Raw genomic sequence first — 15,986 nt, 5'->3', positions numbered from 1 at the left:
ATTGAACTAATTTAGTTTTTGGTGTCTTACATGAAAAAATGTATAAATGTGCTTCTATTTTATTTCATTTTTAACTCAGTCATATTAAACTGAATACTTGTGTCTTCCTTTAGCATATTTTTCTAACACTGACGATTATACATGCTAATAAAAACACCCATCCATCTCATTTACGAGTCGCACATCCTGGTAAAGATGAAAACAGTGTGAAAATTACTGAAAATAAATGTTAACATGTCATTTATGTGTTTATTATGGCCACGTGATTGTGAGGTATTGCAAACATTGACATAAGTGGACAAGTGGCACAATATACATCCATCGTATAAGCATTCATCTTTATGTTCAGTTGGTCACCGGGCTAACGGAAGACTATTTCTGATGCAAATACCTTTTTTTCTTTTTTGTAAAGACTTGGGTAAAGAAAATAAAGGACCATATAAAAAAGACAAAGTGATCTGTTATAACGCAGAAAGTTTAAAAAGATTTTCCATGTAGCTGCCAAGAGCAAAACCACTTTACTATCATATAGAAAAAGACATTTTGGGCCCGTCATTTCCAGGCCCGAAAGTGCTGAGAAGTCATCTTTGGATGTCCCCAATAATACTATCTGGTCAGCAAGAAAGGAAAGGAGGACACGCTCATTAAAAGAGCACCTCTTCACAAGATATGAGTACAATCTGGCACATTTTTAGAACCCACTCATGGGTTCAAGTCCGTCAGAGGAATGCTGAAATATCTCAGGAAGGAGACGTGCGAGGAGATCAGATGAGGGATATCCGTATAGGGAGGTTGGGTGAGTCTGTCCTGTGGTGAGGCGAGTGATGGGACATCACATGTTCCACCACTGTATGCTTAGCCAGGTGCTTCATAAGATACGTCTCCTGGAGAAGAAAAACAAGAGGATAATCACACTTTTAAGCGTCGCTGCTGCAATAACTCCATATCTTAAAAGCAAGCTGGATTTGGATCGGCAACTCACTGAGGTGTATGCCCTGCCGCACATGCTGCAGCAGTAGGCCTTGGCATTTTTGATGGCGTGTGCAGACATGTGGATCTGCAGCGAGGCCGAGTCTGAATAGGCACGGTAACAGTTGGAGCATTTGAAGGGTTTGTCTTTGTTGTGCTGCCTCTGGTGAGACTTCAGCAGGAACAACAGAGAACACACAGACTGAGTCACTTTCACAGCGTTGTGAAAGTTGTTGCCTCACAAACTTCATTCAAGCAGTGGTGGATGTTGGTGCTAAAACAGCTGAAGGAGAAAATTACTTAATGATTACCTGCAGATTAGAGAGCTGAGTAAAAGCTTTTTCACATCCCGGATGGGCACATTTGTATGGTCGGTCGCCTGTGTGGATCCTGAAACGGGAACAATAACAGGTTAGACAGGAGGCTTAACGGACTTTGAAAGCTCTGATATACAAATGAAGTACTGTGGCTGAGTAAACACATGGGAACAGACCTGTAACCCTACCTTTTTAAATATGTGCAACGTTTGTAATTGTAACATGTATTATGTTTAAAACTTTTTAAAAATATGAATAACATGTTTAATTACAACATGTAATATGCTAAAAACTCAGTTTAAATGAAGCAATGGGAGATATGTTTAATGGTTATCAAACTTCTGAAAAGGCTCTTGGACATATACAGAAGAAATTGTGGTCAATGTCTTCAGTATTATTTTTTACAAAAAGTACAGTGATTTGACAAACTGGCTCATTATAAGAGTAAATGTGACCTTATCTCCTGTATCCCCAATGCAATGTTCACAGATCAAACTGTGAGTAGTTTTCATAAGGACGTCTTTGGTTCAACGGTTCGTGTTGAGAACTGTGGATTAATACATCAAAACAAAACTATCTCTCTGGCCGCAGCTGGAACCAGCCGAGCAAAGTGAACAAAGAAAACAAGTTTTTTTTTTAATTCAAGGAAACAAACATCCTGTGCACAAACCAACATCCTGTGCACAAAAATATTGATTTATGCTTTGTAACAATTGAAACTGATGTAGATGACTGTTGTACTGAATGGATTTTAAAAGAAATACATTTATAGAAAAACTGCAAAAAAAGCTTTTAATCTGTGATTGAAAGAACATATTCCTTCATTTTAAGATAATAATGATAATAATAATAATAATAATAATAATAATAATAATAATAATAATAATAATAATAATAAAAACGTATTTATAAAGCCCTTTTTAAAAACAAAGTTTACAAGTGCTTTGAAAGCAAAGCAAGAAAAGTAAATAAGATGAATCATCTTAATCCACCTCAGCTCAATATTTCTATGGAGATTTTATGCAACTTTTGAATAAAACTTCATGAACACAATGATTTATTCCAACGTCTGACCTGGTGTGCTGCTGCAGGTGGGAGAGCTGGCGGAAACATTTCTCACAGTAGGAACAGCGGTAAGGTTTGACACCCAGGTGTATGCGCAGGTGCTGGGCCAGGTAGGACGCGTTCGCAAAGGACTTGGTGCAGTGAGGACACTTGTGAGCCTTTGCCTCTGTGTGTGTTTTAGAGTGAATCTGCATGTCTGACTTGGAGAAGTAAGTCAGAGGACACATTTTACACCTGCAACAAGGAAACAGTGACAGAGAGCGGAGACATACATTAACAAAGTGCAGACAGACAAGTGGATTAGGGCTATACAGTGTAATTCATGCATTCATACAAATCCAATTGCAGTTTGGCTCATGAAACACTTAGATTTTGACCGTTTCATTGGATTAAGTCTTTAACGGTTTGTGTTTCCTTCCTCTTGAACTTGACTCCACTTTTGCATTTACCCTCTGGCCTGTTCCAACACCATTATACAGGAAGCAAAGTATAACTGCAGAGTGAGAGCAGCTGCATAAAAAAAGATCCTGCCTCACCTGTAGGTCTTTCCCTCTTTGGCAGTGATGGTGACACAGGCTTGGTCGTTGCCCGAGGCGAGGATCGGGTAGGGCACCACCAACAGCGAAGACCCGTTCTCTGCCTTGATCCTCTTGCGGCCTCGCTCCTCTTTTGGAGGGGGCCCGAGGAGTCCTACAAGACCCCCGTTGTTTTTCCCAAGCTCCATCATGTGGCCACTGGCTAACCCTGAGATGAGGTGAGGGGTCGGCGCTCCGCACAGCCGACTGTGGCTGCTTGAAGTGGGCGTAGTGGGGGTGATGATTTCTGAGGTGTTGAGGTTGCCTGTTCTGGACGCCAGTGCGACACCTGACGGGTGCAAAAATGAAGAGATGGACGTGACTGTAAAACATTATCACTGAGGTTTTACATTTTTAAGACAAAAAATTCACATTAAAATGCAAATAATAAAAAAATATAAGAACCTCAAGGAGAAAATTATATATTAATTTTGATTTACTGAATGTGCCTAAAAAGATTATTTGGATATGTAGAAAGATATGTAGTTATATATCTTTCTATGAAAGTTCTATGTAGATCAACTGATTTGAAACATGTACCGGAATGATGCTTTTAAATGCAAACGTAAATCCTCATATATCAAAACACTGATATACTATATAAAAATACATATAGGTTGTTCTGTGTTTGTGTGTACATATATGCAGTATTTATTTACCTGACAATCCGTCTGAATTGGCATTTTATTCATATTTCAAATTCACTTTTGAATTCTTTAACAGAGCCTGTCTACATATACATCACATGGAACAGACTAAATAAATGCTTCACCTTGACAAACCGTTATCAGTGTTTATCAGTTAAAATTCCCTCGAACATGACCCGACTAACAGATAATGCAAACTGCAAATCAGTTTTACTGCCTGGCACTTGTCGGTCTCCACCAAACATTACACTCATATAATATATGTTTGTTCTCTGCCTGGGTTTTCTCTGGGTACCCCATCTTCCATGTAGATTGGGGTGAGATTAATTTGAAACCACTATAAAACATTATTGCCGTCAACTATAAACACACATAAATACGTCAAGGGCAACAGTCTCTAAAATCATGATAATAAAGTTTGTCAAACAGAGACAAACAGCTAGAGGCACAGTTGAGACGTTGGGCCTGTTACTCGGTCATTTAGTATCTCATGAGCTTGGCTGCAGATCAGGTCCAGGGGTTAAAACTCAGCTGAAACTAGACCTGATTACTGTGTCATTAGTCATCAATAAGTCATATTATTCTTAATATTTCAGACTATATCTGTGTCAAATATACACTATTAATTTCCATTAAAATGATGCTGTACAGTATATAAATACATTTGGTCTGTAACTTAATACAAAGGATATAAGTAACCATGTTTCTAGTATTTTCTTTTATCTGACACCTTGATTGTAGTGTTTAAAAGGGTTAAAAATTGTAAAACATCTGAAATTGAGAAATAAATAAAATAGTCTGAGCTGTTAAAATACGTAAAAACCCCACAAAGACTGATTTCTATAGAAGTGTGAGTAACGTCCTGAACCTTCAACTGTAGATTAACTAATCATTAACTAACCCCCCCAACCCAACCCAACCCAACCCACGCTGAGAGCTGTGTGGTTACCTGAGACGTGGTTTGTCCTGGACGGATGATCAATGAGTTGGCGCAGATGCCAGTCTTCCCATAAACCTCTGGCTTTTATAGCTGCCTTATCGTCCAGATTCAAGTTTACGTCCCCCAGAATACGACCTAGTAGAGATATTCAAAAGATGTTTGTTTAAAAAAAACACAAATACTTTACATAAAATATTAAACAACAACTTATGTGACTGAATTCTCCCAGCATGGGTACGAAGAAGATATGTCTGTGTTCACCAGATTAGTTCCATATACGACCATTAACAAAGCATCAAAGATAAGATGTTCAATATTATTAACTGTGATAACCATTCTGGCTCCACTTTATCTCAGGCATACCAGTAAAAACCATAGACTGTACATAAAGATGGTGGATCCCAAAAAGTGGATCCAAAACGTCTTGATAACCCCCTTGTGGCTGGCTGCAGTATAGGTACAAGTCAATCTTATTTTTCCCAAAGATGTTTTCTGTCATTTTAGGTAGTTCTCATCACACTGATAATTGATCAAATGATGGGTTTTCTGGTAAGTTTGGCTTTAATTAGCTTTTTGATGATATAAAAACTGGGTGAAACGTCATGATTGACAGTTGAGAATGACTCGTGATTGGTCAAATGCATGTGTAGGCGGAACCTCGATGCCGCAGCTCCATCCCCTGAAGGCTACTGCACAGATTGTAGCTCCAAATGTGCAAGATGGCAGCTTTTGTATGCAGGATATTTTGGCTTCATTTCTGAATAGTGGGAGGAGGTGGAGACGCTTTGTCCATCTTTACCTACAGTCCATGTTAAAAACTGTGGTCACAGTTTGAGTACCTGTGACTGAGCTGGAGGTCGGACGGGCGTGCAGGGCGATGTCGGGCTGAGATGAGCTGTGGCTGTGGAGAACTTGCATCTGCTGGGCTTTGGACATCCCGTGCTGGCCACTTTCTACCTGACTGGAGGGAGTCAGCAGGGGCTGTTGGGAAGGAGCTGAGGCAGCGGGAAGATGTGGCGGTCTGATCTTCTCTGCCATCAGCTGCTCCTTGATTTTATTGATCAAGACTAGGTTATCCAGCTGACAGCCAGGAAACAGCATTTGTGACAAGAGAACAGCCATGGTCAGTTCAGTCGGTGTCGGTTTATGACACGATGGTTCCCTCTAATGGTTGACACCTGACATTGTCGCTACAACTCGCCCTGAATGTCTCTGAGGATCAACAACAAGTGCACCAGTGGTTCACAACCTTTTCGGCTTGTGACTCTTTAAAATCAAGTAATGTCTACTCGAGTGAATCACGTGAATAATTAGTTTAAAGGGAATTTCACAGCATGCAGCATATTACTTGAAGCCAAAAAGGAAACTATCAATATTTCAAAATGACTTAAAAAATAAAACATTTACTTAACTCTAATTTCTTTCCTTTTAATGTATCTCTTTAATCATCTAATGTGGTCATTAATATATCCTCTATCTGTTCTCAACCCCCAAATGGTGAACCACTATAAGGATAGGAAGATATGGTAATATTACCTCCGCCAAGGAGGTTATTTTTCATCACTGTACTTTTGTTTGTTTGTTTGTTTGTGAACAAAATTACACAAAAACCACTGAGCTGTTTTGTACTAAACTTGGTGGAGGGATGTGGTATGGGTCAGGGAAGAACCAATCAAATTTTGTTACGGATCAGGGGACAAATCACAGTTTTCGATTTCTGTAACATTGTGAGATCTGCATTTTTTTTTAATGTTAACTGTTTTTAATGGGAATCATTCACGGGTACTGATCAAGTATATTTAGGGGACTGAAATCTATGAGTGTGTGAAATTTGCTGCAGCTTGATTGTAGGTATGGGGACTGTTGGGCCTTGGCGGAGTTATGGGCTCTACTGAGTGCCATTAGTTACTTTAATCCTTTGTGTAATACTTATTTGCATTCCTGCTGAGAGATATATCAGAAGATCAACACCACTGTCACATCAGTATTGTAAATATGTAGCCACCAGCCAATTAGCTTAGCTTAGCATAAAGACTGGAGGAAACAGCTTGCAGTGTTACAGGTGGTCATGTACCCGACTATTTCTTGTTATCAGAAAACCTGTAAAAACATCAGAGTGGAATCAAACTTTTAACAGAACCATTGTCCAGAATATAGATTAGCATATCTCCCAATAAATGTCAAACTACTGCTATAAACATTTGCAAATGGTGCAATGACTTTTAATTACATTAAAAAAGTGTGTTGACAAATAAGTGTGGAAAGCAGAGTCACTCACCTGGCCAGACATCGCAGTGGGTGGAGGCCAGAAATACGGATTATTAAAGCGAGGTTCAGCCATCCTGAAATGAAGGAGCAGACAAAACAAAAATAATCAGCGCACCACTCAACCTCTCCATTTAAAAAAGGGCATTGAGGAAAGTTTGAAAAACAAGTATAAGCTTGTGAAGCAAAACAATTTTTTTTCCTGACATCCTTCTCATCTTGCGTCCCACCACCTTTTTGTCTCACCTCAGGTTAAATGTTTCCTGTAAATGCATGTGTCGCCCTATTGTCAGTGTAGAAACCAGGGGTTGGAAACTTGTGTCAGTGGCTCTCCGCCCAGGCAGCAGCTGACTGTTTGATGTGATGATTTGGGAGAGCTGGTCCCAGTCTTGTGATGGTGCATTTTCAAAGACATTCTGTATCGGTTCTCCTCCTTGCCAAAAAGTGCAAGAAGAGATGTAGTGTCCTCATGCTTTCTTCAAGATGTTCAGTGATGTCAGCAAGAAAGTTTTTTTTAAAGGACATTTAAGTGATGCAGAGTCCAGCGGCCTTTTTCTCTCCCCGTGTTGCCTGAGACAGGCCCTCACGAGGTCACCACAGCTAGTTAGAGGACTCTTCACAATGGTTATCAGAGAAAGCAGAAGTGTTAAGAGTGATGTGGCAGATGCTAATCTGTGGCTGTTGGTCAACTCCTACTGCTCGACACACGCAAACTCGCTGGGAACGTGAGAGTCCGATGGAGAAATACAGTCTCACCTCAGAGTGCAAAAAAAGACCTGAGTGATGTCTCAAAAGGTGAGAGGTCAGTAATTCCAACTAAATAAGGTGAATATTGAATAACTTAGATAGGGTTGCAGTGAAACCACATGTTTGTAAGAGCGTTTTTCTTTCCATATCTGGGGTTGTGACTGCAAAATAAAAGCATGATTCTCTTTTTAACGTACAATATGTAACTTCCCCTGCTGGGGGTCTCTTACTCAAAACAAAATAAGAAACCCAGGAAAAAGCCTGATGACGTCGTGAAGCAGTGGAGGATCATGGGAGTTGTTGTATGTAAGTTGTGGAATGGGCGGCGAAAATGAATAAACGTATTTCATTATGAGTAACCAATACAAAACATGGAGGAAAAAACAGCAGACAAGCTAAATGGATAAAAGTGTGTTATTACTGTGTCTTTCCTTTGTTCGCCTGGAAGTTAAATCAGGCAAAGCCACAGGTAAAGTGGATATGATGCTCCTTGTTGAAACATTTTTAGATAATTTAGGTACAGATGTCAACAATATATATATAACATAGGTCTAGTCATTTTAGACATTTAAAATAAAGAATTGCTACATATTGTATCTTTAAAGATCAATGCTTGATCCAGTGGCTTTTCTACTGACCACATAGAAAGACGCCTTTAAAATGTTCAGGCAGAGAGAGCTGCTTGCTGCTCCTGTTGCGATCTGAAGGCCTTTCTTTCCATCGCTTCTCTTTTCAACCGTGTATGAGGTTCTTTTTTTTTTTCTTCTTTAAACATTTTGCATTGCGTGCTTTGGCGTGCTTCACCATTCCGAAGTCTGTTTGGCTTAGCACAGGCATAACAGAGTCCACGTCTGCGGGCCAAGACAAACAAAAACGATACGTCCAGGGGTACAAGCATACAGTAAAGCCCTCAGAATATTTCTCTAATGATGCCAGTGGGGATCAGTTTCACTTCCTGGAGGCTTTGTGACTCTGGGGAGCAGGCTCAGGAGTCTGACTGCTGCAGGACATCTCCTGTGTCACTTTTAGAAATGCCACACTTCACCTAGAAAACACTTAATGGTTGCAACAGGGTACCCTACACGACCATGTATGGTGGTACATTCAGTATTTCATGTGTTACAATCCTTACAATCAGCTGGTTCTTTTTTTTGCAGATACTGGTGATGTAGAGGAAGGTTTAAGATCCTTTACTTGTGCCACAAGACATGATATTTTCTACATATGTTGTCTGCTGTGCGTTTGTTTGTTTCTAAGCAAGAAAACACAAAAACAACCTGATGGATTACCACGAACCTTGGTGGAAGGATGTGGTATGGGCCATTAAATCTTGGTGCGGATACAGATCAATGGATGAATCCAGGATTTCCCCCCCCACTTTTTTTAGTATTGCATAATTTTTCAACATTTTCACCATTTCCCGGGAAATAATTATGGATTTTGATGGAGAAAAATAAGGCACCAAAAAAAGGCACAAAAACAGATTTAAATGTGGTTTAATTGGAGATTATGATTGTGTCAGCCGCTGTACGGTTCCAAATCAGGCTAGAAACTGACCACCAATGTGTAGCTGAGTTAATAAAGATTCAGTAGGGAGACCGTTTTTATGTATCTTTTAGTTTTAGAACTATAGATTATTGTATCATATTTTGTTGTATCACATCGTATCAAATTGTATCATATCTTATTGTATCAGATTGTACGTACATCGTACCACATTGTATCGCATAGTATCACATTGTATCGCATAGTATCACATTGTATCGCATAGTATCACATTGTATCAAATTGTATCGTATTATATCGTATGAATATGACTCCCTTTGGAAATGGTTTGTAAGATGAATCATTACCAAATAGAAAGCCACAAAATCAGCCACATCCTAGAAACACAAAAGAAATCATATTTATACTTTACTCAACTTATCTATGAAGCAATAGTAAATAATTTGATAATATTAATAGGTCATTTTTTAAAAATATCTTATGAACTCTTTTAAAGGGAACCCGACAGTTGTACAGAGATACTATAAACCAGCCAAGGCTACATGCTATTAATTCTGTAATGCCGGATGAATGGATGGATCTATCTCTGTACGGTCTGTTATAATAATGCTACAGATGGTTAGTAGTTAGTCAGGGTCAAGTGTTATCACAGTGGTGCCACACAGAACTATTTTAAATCTTAATATCTCAGCTGCAACAAGCATCATCAGTGAAACACAAGAGGACTCTGGAGAGATCCAGGCCTACTCCTCCATCTCTAAAAAAGACAAAAGTTAGGATCAAGTTTTTTTTCTCCATCTTTGTACCTGAATTATTCCTCATTCCCCCGAAGGGAGCAGGAGCCGATCTCTTCAAATCTTAAGAAAAAAAAAACCCGGAGCAGCTTGAAAAGCGAACACACAACATCTCCTCCACGGAGAGAAACGATCCTCCGCAGCGCCTCGCTCCTCCTGTCCGCCTGCCTGCCTCTCCCACATTCTCAGACAGTTTATTAAAAAATTTCAGACAAAAGGAAAACAAAAATGGCAGCCCCAGTCTTATTTTTATAAGCACCGGACGCCATATTCTGCAGATCTGAATATTATAAGCAGATACATTCTCCACGTGTGGCTCCAGCGCCGCCGCGACGCGCCCTGGATGGATGAGGCATATTTGCATTAAAGCCTGCGAATGATTGTTTACTTTGATTTGCAGGTTTGAATAGCCCGGCTGGAGGAGGAGAGAGGAGAGGGGGAAAAAAAAAACCCTGACACTTCCTACAACAATCACCAAGCCTCTGCTGAATGCTCCGCAGCCTCAGAGAAACACAAACCCAGACGTCGACGTTAATCCCCGCGCGTAATGGAAGCTTTGATTCGCTCCACGGTGGAAAAGAAACCGGAATCCTTCCAAATGCTGCTGTTTTTAAACGCAACTTTTGCATGACTTAAACAAAAAAAAAATAGAAACGTCGACCCCGGAGAGGGAGAGAGAGAGGGGGAGAAGAAAAGGAGGGAGAGAGAGAGGAGGAAGAAGGAGCAACATACCTGAAGCAGCGAGAGGAGGGATATTTCTTTTTTTTTAAATTGTTATTATGGATTAGTCTCTTCTTTCTGCTCGCTCTCTCTCAGTCGGACTTCAAACCTTCCGGGTCGCCTGCTGTTCACTTCTGGGTGCTGCAGGCGAGGAATTGTTCAGCACAACAACACCAGAGATGAAGCCGAGGGTTTTTTAACCCATTTCGTGGTTTTTCTGTCTGATTTGAACACTGCTGCTGCTGCTGCTGCTGCGGCTGCATGTGTCCGTGCAGCTGCTGCTGCTGCTGCTGCCACGGCACATGAACCCGTGCATGTGCCTGGGGAAGTTCATGGTTACGCGAGGTTCTCCAGCTAAAGTGGCAGTTTTTAATATTATTGCATGTGCGAGGCTCACTCATTATCACTGGGGATAAACATGCACAGACAGCACAGCAGAGAGAGAGATAGAGAGAGATAGGGGGCGCAAGGTCCAGAATGAGTGTATTAATATGCTGCATCACAGGTGTCATCTAATCCAAGCTCTGTGCACAAGCTGCGCGTGTCACAGCCAGGTCACGACCCTGGTGTACAGTAGATATGAAGAGTAATCCTCTCAGCAGCAGCAGCCGTGTGGCAGGATGATAATGTGCTCTGTGCTGAGCTCAGCAGGAGATGGCACTGCTGCCACAGCTTCAGCCACAGCTTCAGCCACAAGAGAAAACATGGTGGACTGCTCCTTTACACGTGAGACCAGCCACACATGGCGCTGAGAATAAAAAAAGATCTGCATTTCAGACTTTTTCGAAATTTTATTTACGAGGTTGAAACAATTTTACAGATTCTACGTCTTTTTGTGGCGCTGTTGAACTTAACACACAGTGTGTATTCCAAGTTGTCAACATATGTATGTGTATTTTTTGCAGGCAGTACTCAAACATTCTACTTAAGTGAAAGTACAAATAGATTAACGAAAATGTACTAAAGTAAAAGTTCCACATTGACTTGAATAGAAATCATTAAGTACTTGCTTTTAAATTGACTGTAACCTAATACAACTTGCTTTTAAATGTACTTTTACTTTTTAAAGCAAATTTTTGAGTATAGTTCAAGTAGTTTTAATACTTCAAGTTTATTTAATTGTACAAAGTACAGATATTTGCTGATTAAAAAAACCCTGAGTTCCTCTACGAGAGCTAAGTAAATATATTTTATTACATCCCATCACATACTTGTCAACAACACCAATAGATTAGAATTTTCAATATTAATTAATGTTTGCGCTCAACGCAGCACTCATGGTTGTTTCACACTCATACACAAACTAAGACATATTCAAATACCTTTGTTTACATATCAATAACAAATGCAAAACTCCACAGAACTCCATCTCATATATTTGCAGTGAGTCAGTCACACGGATGCAAAATCACCCAAATGTGAGGACGACCAATAATCTGAGAGATAAAGCAGACAGAGCGTGTTGCTCTGATATCTCCGCACAATTCTCCTCCTTACAATTGACCTGAGCAAAATGTTTGAATGTTTTCTAATGTCATTTAAAATAAAAGTTTTTTGATTCCTATTGCTGAATGTATGTGGTTGTATCCGCTTAAAATAAATATCTTGTTGATTGTGTGATTATGTACCCATGACATTAGCAGTGCGGTTACTTAATGTGCATTTATTTGCTTTTCTAGAGCTTTTCATCACATCACATGGTCTCATTGAAATTAAGTATTATCTTAAGACTCTTGAAAATTGATCACGAATGAACTTATTAGAGTCTGAGAGTAATGTTTGGAAATCCTAAAATGAAAAAGAGTAATTCATAGTTAAATGTATATATTTTTTGCAACTCATTCTATGTGATAAAACAGTTTGAGCTTGAGCTCCAGTCTTACAGAAACAGTGCTGTGACCTGGCATTAAAACCAATGTATCTAGATGTAGTCAGGGATCAGAGTTAATGAGCCAGTGTTCCCAGGAGAACAATATGAATAAATAATGTCCCATGTTGAAGAGGACCTGTCCAAATACTGCACGTTGGCTATTACTGAAGGATAATGTTAATTATGATGCACAGGCAACATTATAACAGGATCTGAAGTTAATTAAAACACTGAAAACCACAAATTAGTCATGTGTCTGGACCCCATTAAACTATTAAACCTGTATCGACTATCAAGATAAAGAAAGTTTTTCACAGTAGCGTTGTCTTCTGTCTAATCCTGCTTCATGCAACACCCTGAATGTGTGTGTTTTCTGTAACCCTTGAAATAACATACAGAAGATTCATAAGGTGGGTGTAAAGCATAAATATTAAGACACACACACACACACACACACACACACACACACACACCTCTCACTGTTGTTAGACTGGTTTTCTTGAGCGTACAGACGCTGCCACACCCTCTGCGGTGCACAGGTTCTCTCACTTCCACACAGGCCAGGTGCAGGGAGCACAGGAGGGGGGGAGGAGGCAGGGTCATTATCCCCCCCATCAAGAGGGTGGAGCAAAGGGGGGTGGGGTGGAGGGGTGAAGGGAGCGGATGAAACATCTGAAGCTCATATTGACATGCTGCATTGACGGCTCCTGCCAGCACAGGTAAGAACTCATGAACTTCACAGCAGGTGACATTTTGTCACATGTAGTTTGGATTTTCTTCTATGACCATGTGATAGAGACAAAGGAAATGTTTTATACAGATTGAACCAGTGTGATTGTTCAGTATTATTGTCATTATTATCTATGCTGTTAAATATGATGTTTTAATTGAATTCAAATATTATCATATATGTTGACAGAGGAAAGCTGTTGTTATTCCTGAGCTTCTTCCTTTTTGTGATCAACTGTAAACAGCTGTCTAGTCCAGGGTTCACTCCTAATGTACACAATTAATTATTGATCTGCCACCACGAGGCAGAAACTCTCACTCTAACTAGAATCATGATGTAAAGTTTGTGTGAGTTTCACAGAAACTACAGATTTGTAATTTACATTGTTGGAGGGATGGCATTCTCGAGCTCCTCCACCTTGAGGCACAAAGAGAATACGTTTTCCAGACAGTGTGTTGACCTGTGTTTGTGTGTGTTGTTTTGTTCTAGTCATGGATGGTGTGTTGGAGGGAGCAGTGGTGTTGTGTGTATTTAAACTGGCCTGCAGTCTTCTCTTCGTGCCCTCGCTGACCGCCTCCTACAGCCCTGTCAGCTTCTGCTGCTGCTGCCTCCTGGTCTTCACCGACTTCCTGGCTGCAGGTGACGATCAGTCATTGTAGAAGCATCACAGATTAAAAATACTCTGTCAGTCCTGCATTCACAGAAGTACAACCACTAACATTTACTTCAAATTACCACACTCATTAAGCAAAAAGCCCCTTTCAGAAATGTTCAAGGTTTCAAAAGTATCTTTTTTACATGCACAAGGTAAATATCTTGTTGCACAAGATGGTATCTTGTGCAATAAGATATTTATAGTTACAGCTTTGTTATTCAGATTAGTACATTAGTAAATACCATCTAACTCCAGCCTGTGTAGCTCTACCTACCATAACAATGTCACCTGCATTATGGGAATTCAGGGACTCTAATGCATCATATTTCATAATTTAATTCAATGTTTTGTGTGTAAAATTTAAGCAACAATGAACTATTTCTGTTTAAAAGTACATTTCACTCAAAATGTAGTAATAGTGGAGTAGAAGTACAGGACTTGAGTAAATGTAATTAGTAACTTTCCATCACTGCATCTGAATGGTTGTTAATTAACACTTAATGTTAGGATATAATTAAAACCATGACACTCAAGAGAGCACATACCTCCACCAAGGCCCAACAGTTATCAATTTAAATTCACAAGTTGTGGATTTTTATTGGCATCTGCACCAAATTGCACACGCTTATAAAAATATAAGTCCCTTAAAGAAGTTGGATTTTTTTACCATCAAGATACATGAATAATTCTCAGAGAAATCCCAGAACATGTTAAAAACACCCTGTCTCACAATGTTACAGGAGGTAAAAAGGCAATTCCTTTATTTGCCTCCTAATCCTAAGGGTTCTTCCCTGACCCATGTCATATCCTTCCACTAAGATTTGTGGAAATCTGTTTAGTAGTTATTGCGTAATCTTGCTAGCTATATAAATAGCTCGAGCAGTATGTAGCCCTGGTTGCTCTAAGCCAGTCCAACCAGAATCAACTAACTCGCTGACTGACACTTTGTTTTTCACACAGTGTCTCTGAGTTTCCTTTGTGTCTTCGGGTCCTGGGTGACGGCTCCAACCCCACCGGGTGATGTCATTGCCCTGCGTTTCCTGCTGTTCCTCAGCCACACGTATGGAGCAGTGCTACTCCTGACCACACCTCTGATCGCTGTGGAGACCCTCAGCAGACTGCTGTGGCCTCACTCCGTCGTCGTCGCTCACAGGGCCAAGAGTCAAACAGTGGACGATGATGGAGAGCATTGTTATACTGGAGAGGTAGCCGAGGAGGAGGAGGACTGGGAGGACAGGAGCAATCCAGACAAAGATGAGGGGTTGTCTTGTGTTGCCGGCTACCTCTGCTGCCTGTCAGTGTGGGTAGTCGTCGCCCTGAATGTCAGGTGGCGATGGAAGCTGCAGGATGAGTGGGCTGCCGCCTGTTTGCACACAACCAACTCCCTCATCAGATGTTTACCCAACCTGTTCAGTCCCATACCCAGTGCTGTGAGTCCCTGCTGGGCCATGGCCTTCCTCTCCCTTCTCCTGCTGCTCCTGACCACAAGCACAAGCCTGCACATGCGACGCCTGGCCTCTGCACATATCCAGACGCATCAAACGAAACGCAGGCTCAACAATAACAGTGACAGTTGCCGGCAAGGCCTCGTTCCAGTCCGCTCTGCGCCCACCAAGCCTGTGAACCGTGGGATGTCGGTGTCAGAGTCGGCACAGTGTGTTGACCCAGAGAAAACAGAGAGCAGCTGCACTGTTCACAGAGCATATTCCTGGAACATTGAGCAGATGTTAGCGCATCACCATGGAGACATTGTCCTCATCTCCCCCGGGTGTTTGTCTGCAGAGTGGGGAGGACATGAGCTCGAAAGGACAAAGAGAGGTGTTCCTCTGACATTTATCACGGAGGGACATGTGGACTCACAATTCAGGAGCCAGCTTGGGTGGCGGCGGTGGGGTTTTCCCTGCCTGTGGGTGAATGTAATGATAGGGTTCGTGGGTGTGCTCTCCATCTTTGTGCTGCCTCTGAACCTCAGCGTGAACATTTTTCTGATCAGGACTATAGAGACACTGCTGGAGCTGTGTGTCACATCTTTGGTTTCATCTGCAGCAAGTCCAAGCGACACCTCAGCCTCTCACAATGAAGCGTTTGTGTAAACAGCAGACCAGTGCGAGGGGAAACGTGGATGCCGATAGGAGGCTATTTGCAACCGAATCACCAGATTAATATTGCATGTGTGCCGAGTAGAC

General features: G+C 40.9%; 1 protein-coding gene across 5 annotated transcripts; it reads right to left on the bottom strand.

The window, feature by feature from the left end:
- Nucleotides 1-229: 229 nt before the first annotated feature.
- On the bottom strand, nt 230-15,196 carry znf362a (zinc finger protein 362a). 5 transcript variants are annotated; one of them, XM_047339439.1, is made up of 9 exons: nt 15,084-15,196; nt 6,792-6,855; nt 5,353-5,593; nt 4,523-4,648; nt 2,888-3,215; nt 2,361-2,585; nt 1,281-1,359; nt 983-1,141; nt 230-884 (listed from the first exon to the last, which is right to left on the bottom strand). In XM_047339439.1, exons 1-9 carry the CDS (start codon nt 15,188-15,190, stop codon nt 765-767), a joined length of 1,449 nt encoding a protein of 482 aa, XP_047195395.1. In that variant the 5' UTR covers nt 15,191-15,196; the 3' UTR covers nt 230-764. The 5 variants fall into 5 exon arrangements, with proteins under 5 accessions (XP_047195395.1, XP_035008721.1, XP_035008719.1 ...); XM_035152830.2 differs by lacking the exon at nt 15,084-15,196 and adding an exon at nt 10,558-10,980 and having other exon boundaries at nt 5,353-5,560; XM_035152828.2 differs by lacking the exon at nt 15,084-15,196 and adding an exon at nt 10,558-10,979.
- Nucleotides 15,197-15,986: the final 790 nt, after the last annotated feature.

The sequence above is a fragment of the Hippoglossus stenolepis genome, chromosome 3 (genome assembly GCF_022539355.2).
Source record: "Hippoglossus stenolepis isolate QCI-W04-F060 chromosome 3, HSTE1.2, whole genome shotgun sequence".
NCBI lineage: Eukaryota > Metazoa > Chordata > Actinopteri > Pleuronectiformes > Pleuronectidae > Hippoglossus > Hippoglossus stenolepis.
This window is presented reverse-complemented; position numbering and strand designations above follow the sequence as displayed.

What these genes read in the sequence shown, in the direction of transcription:
- znf362a (XM_047339439.1), bottom strand. Translation starts at nt 15,190, where the DNA reads ATGAGGGAGTTGGTTGTGTGCAAACAGGCGGCAGCCCACTCATCCTGC. An exon ending in GACCTCCAGCTCAGTCACAG is followed by an intron (nt 4,649 to 5,352) that starts GTACTCAAACTG and finishes TATCTCTACTAG; the next exon opens with GTCGTATTCTGGGGGACGTA. An exon ending in AAAGAGGGAAAGACCTACAG is followed by an intron (nt 2,586 to 2,887) that starts GTGAGGCAGGAT and finishes TCCTTGTTGCAG; the next exon opens with GTGTAAAATGTGTCCTCTGA.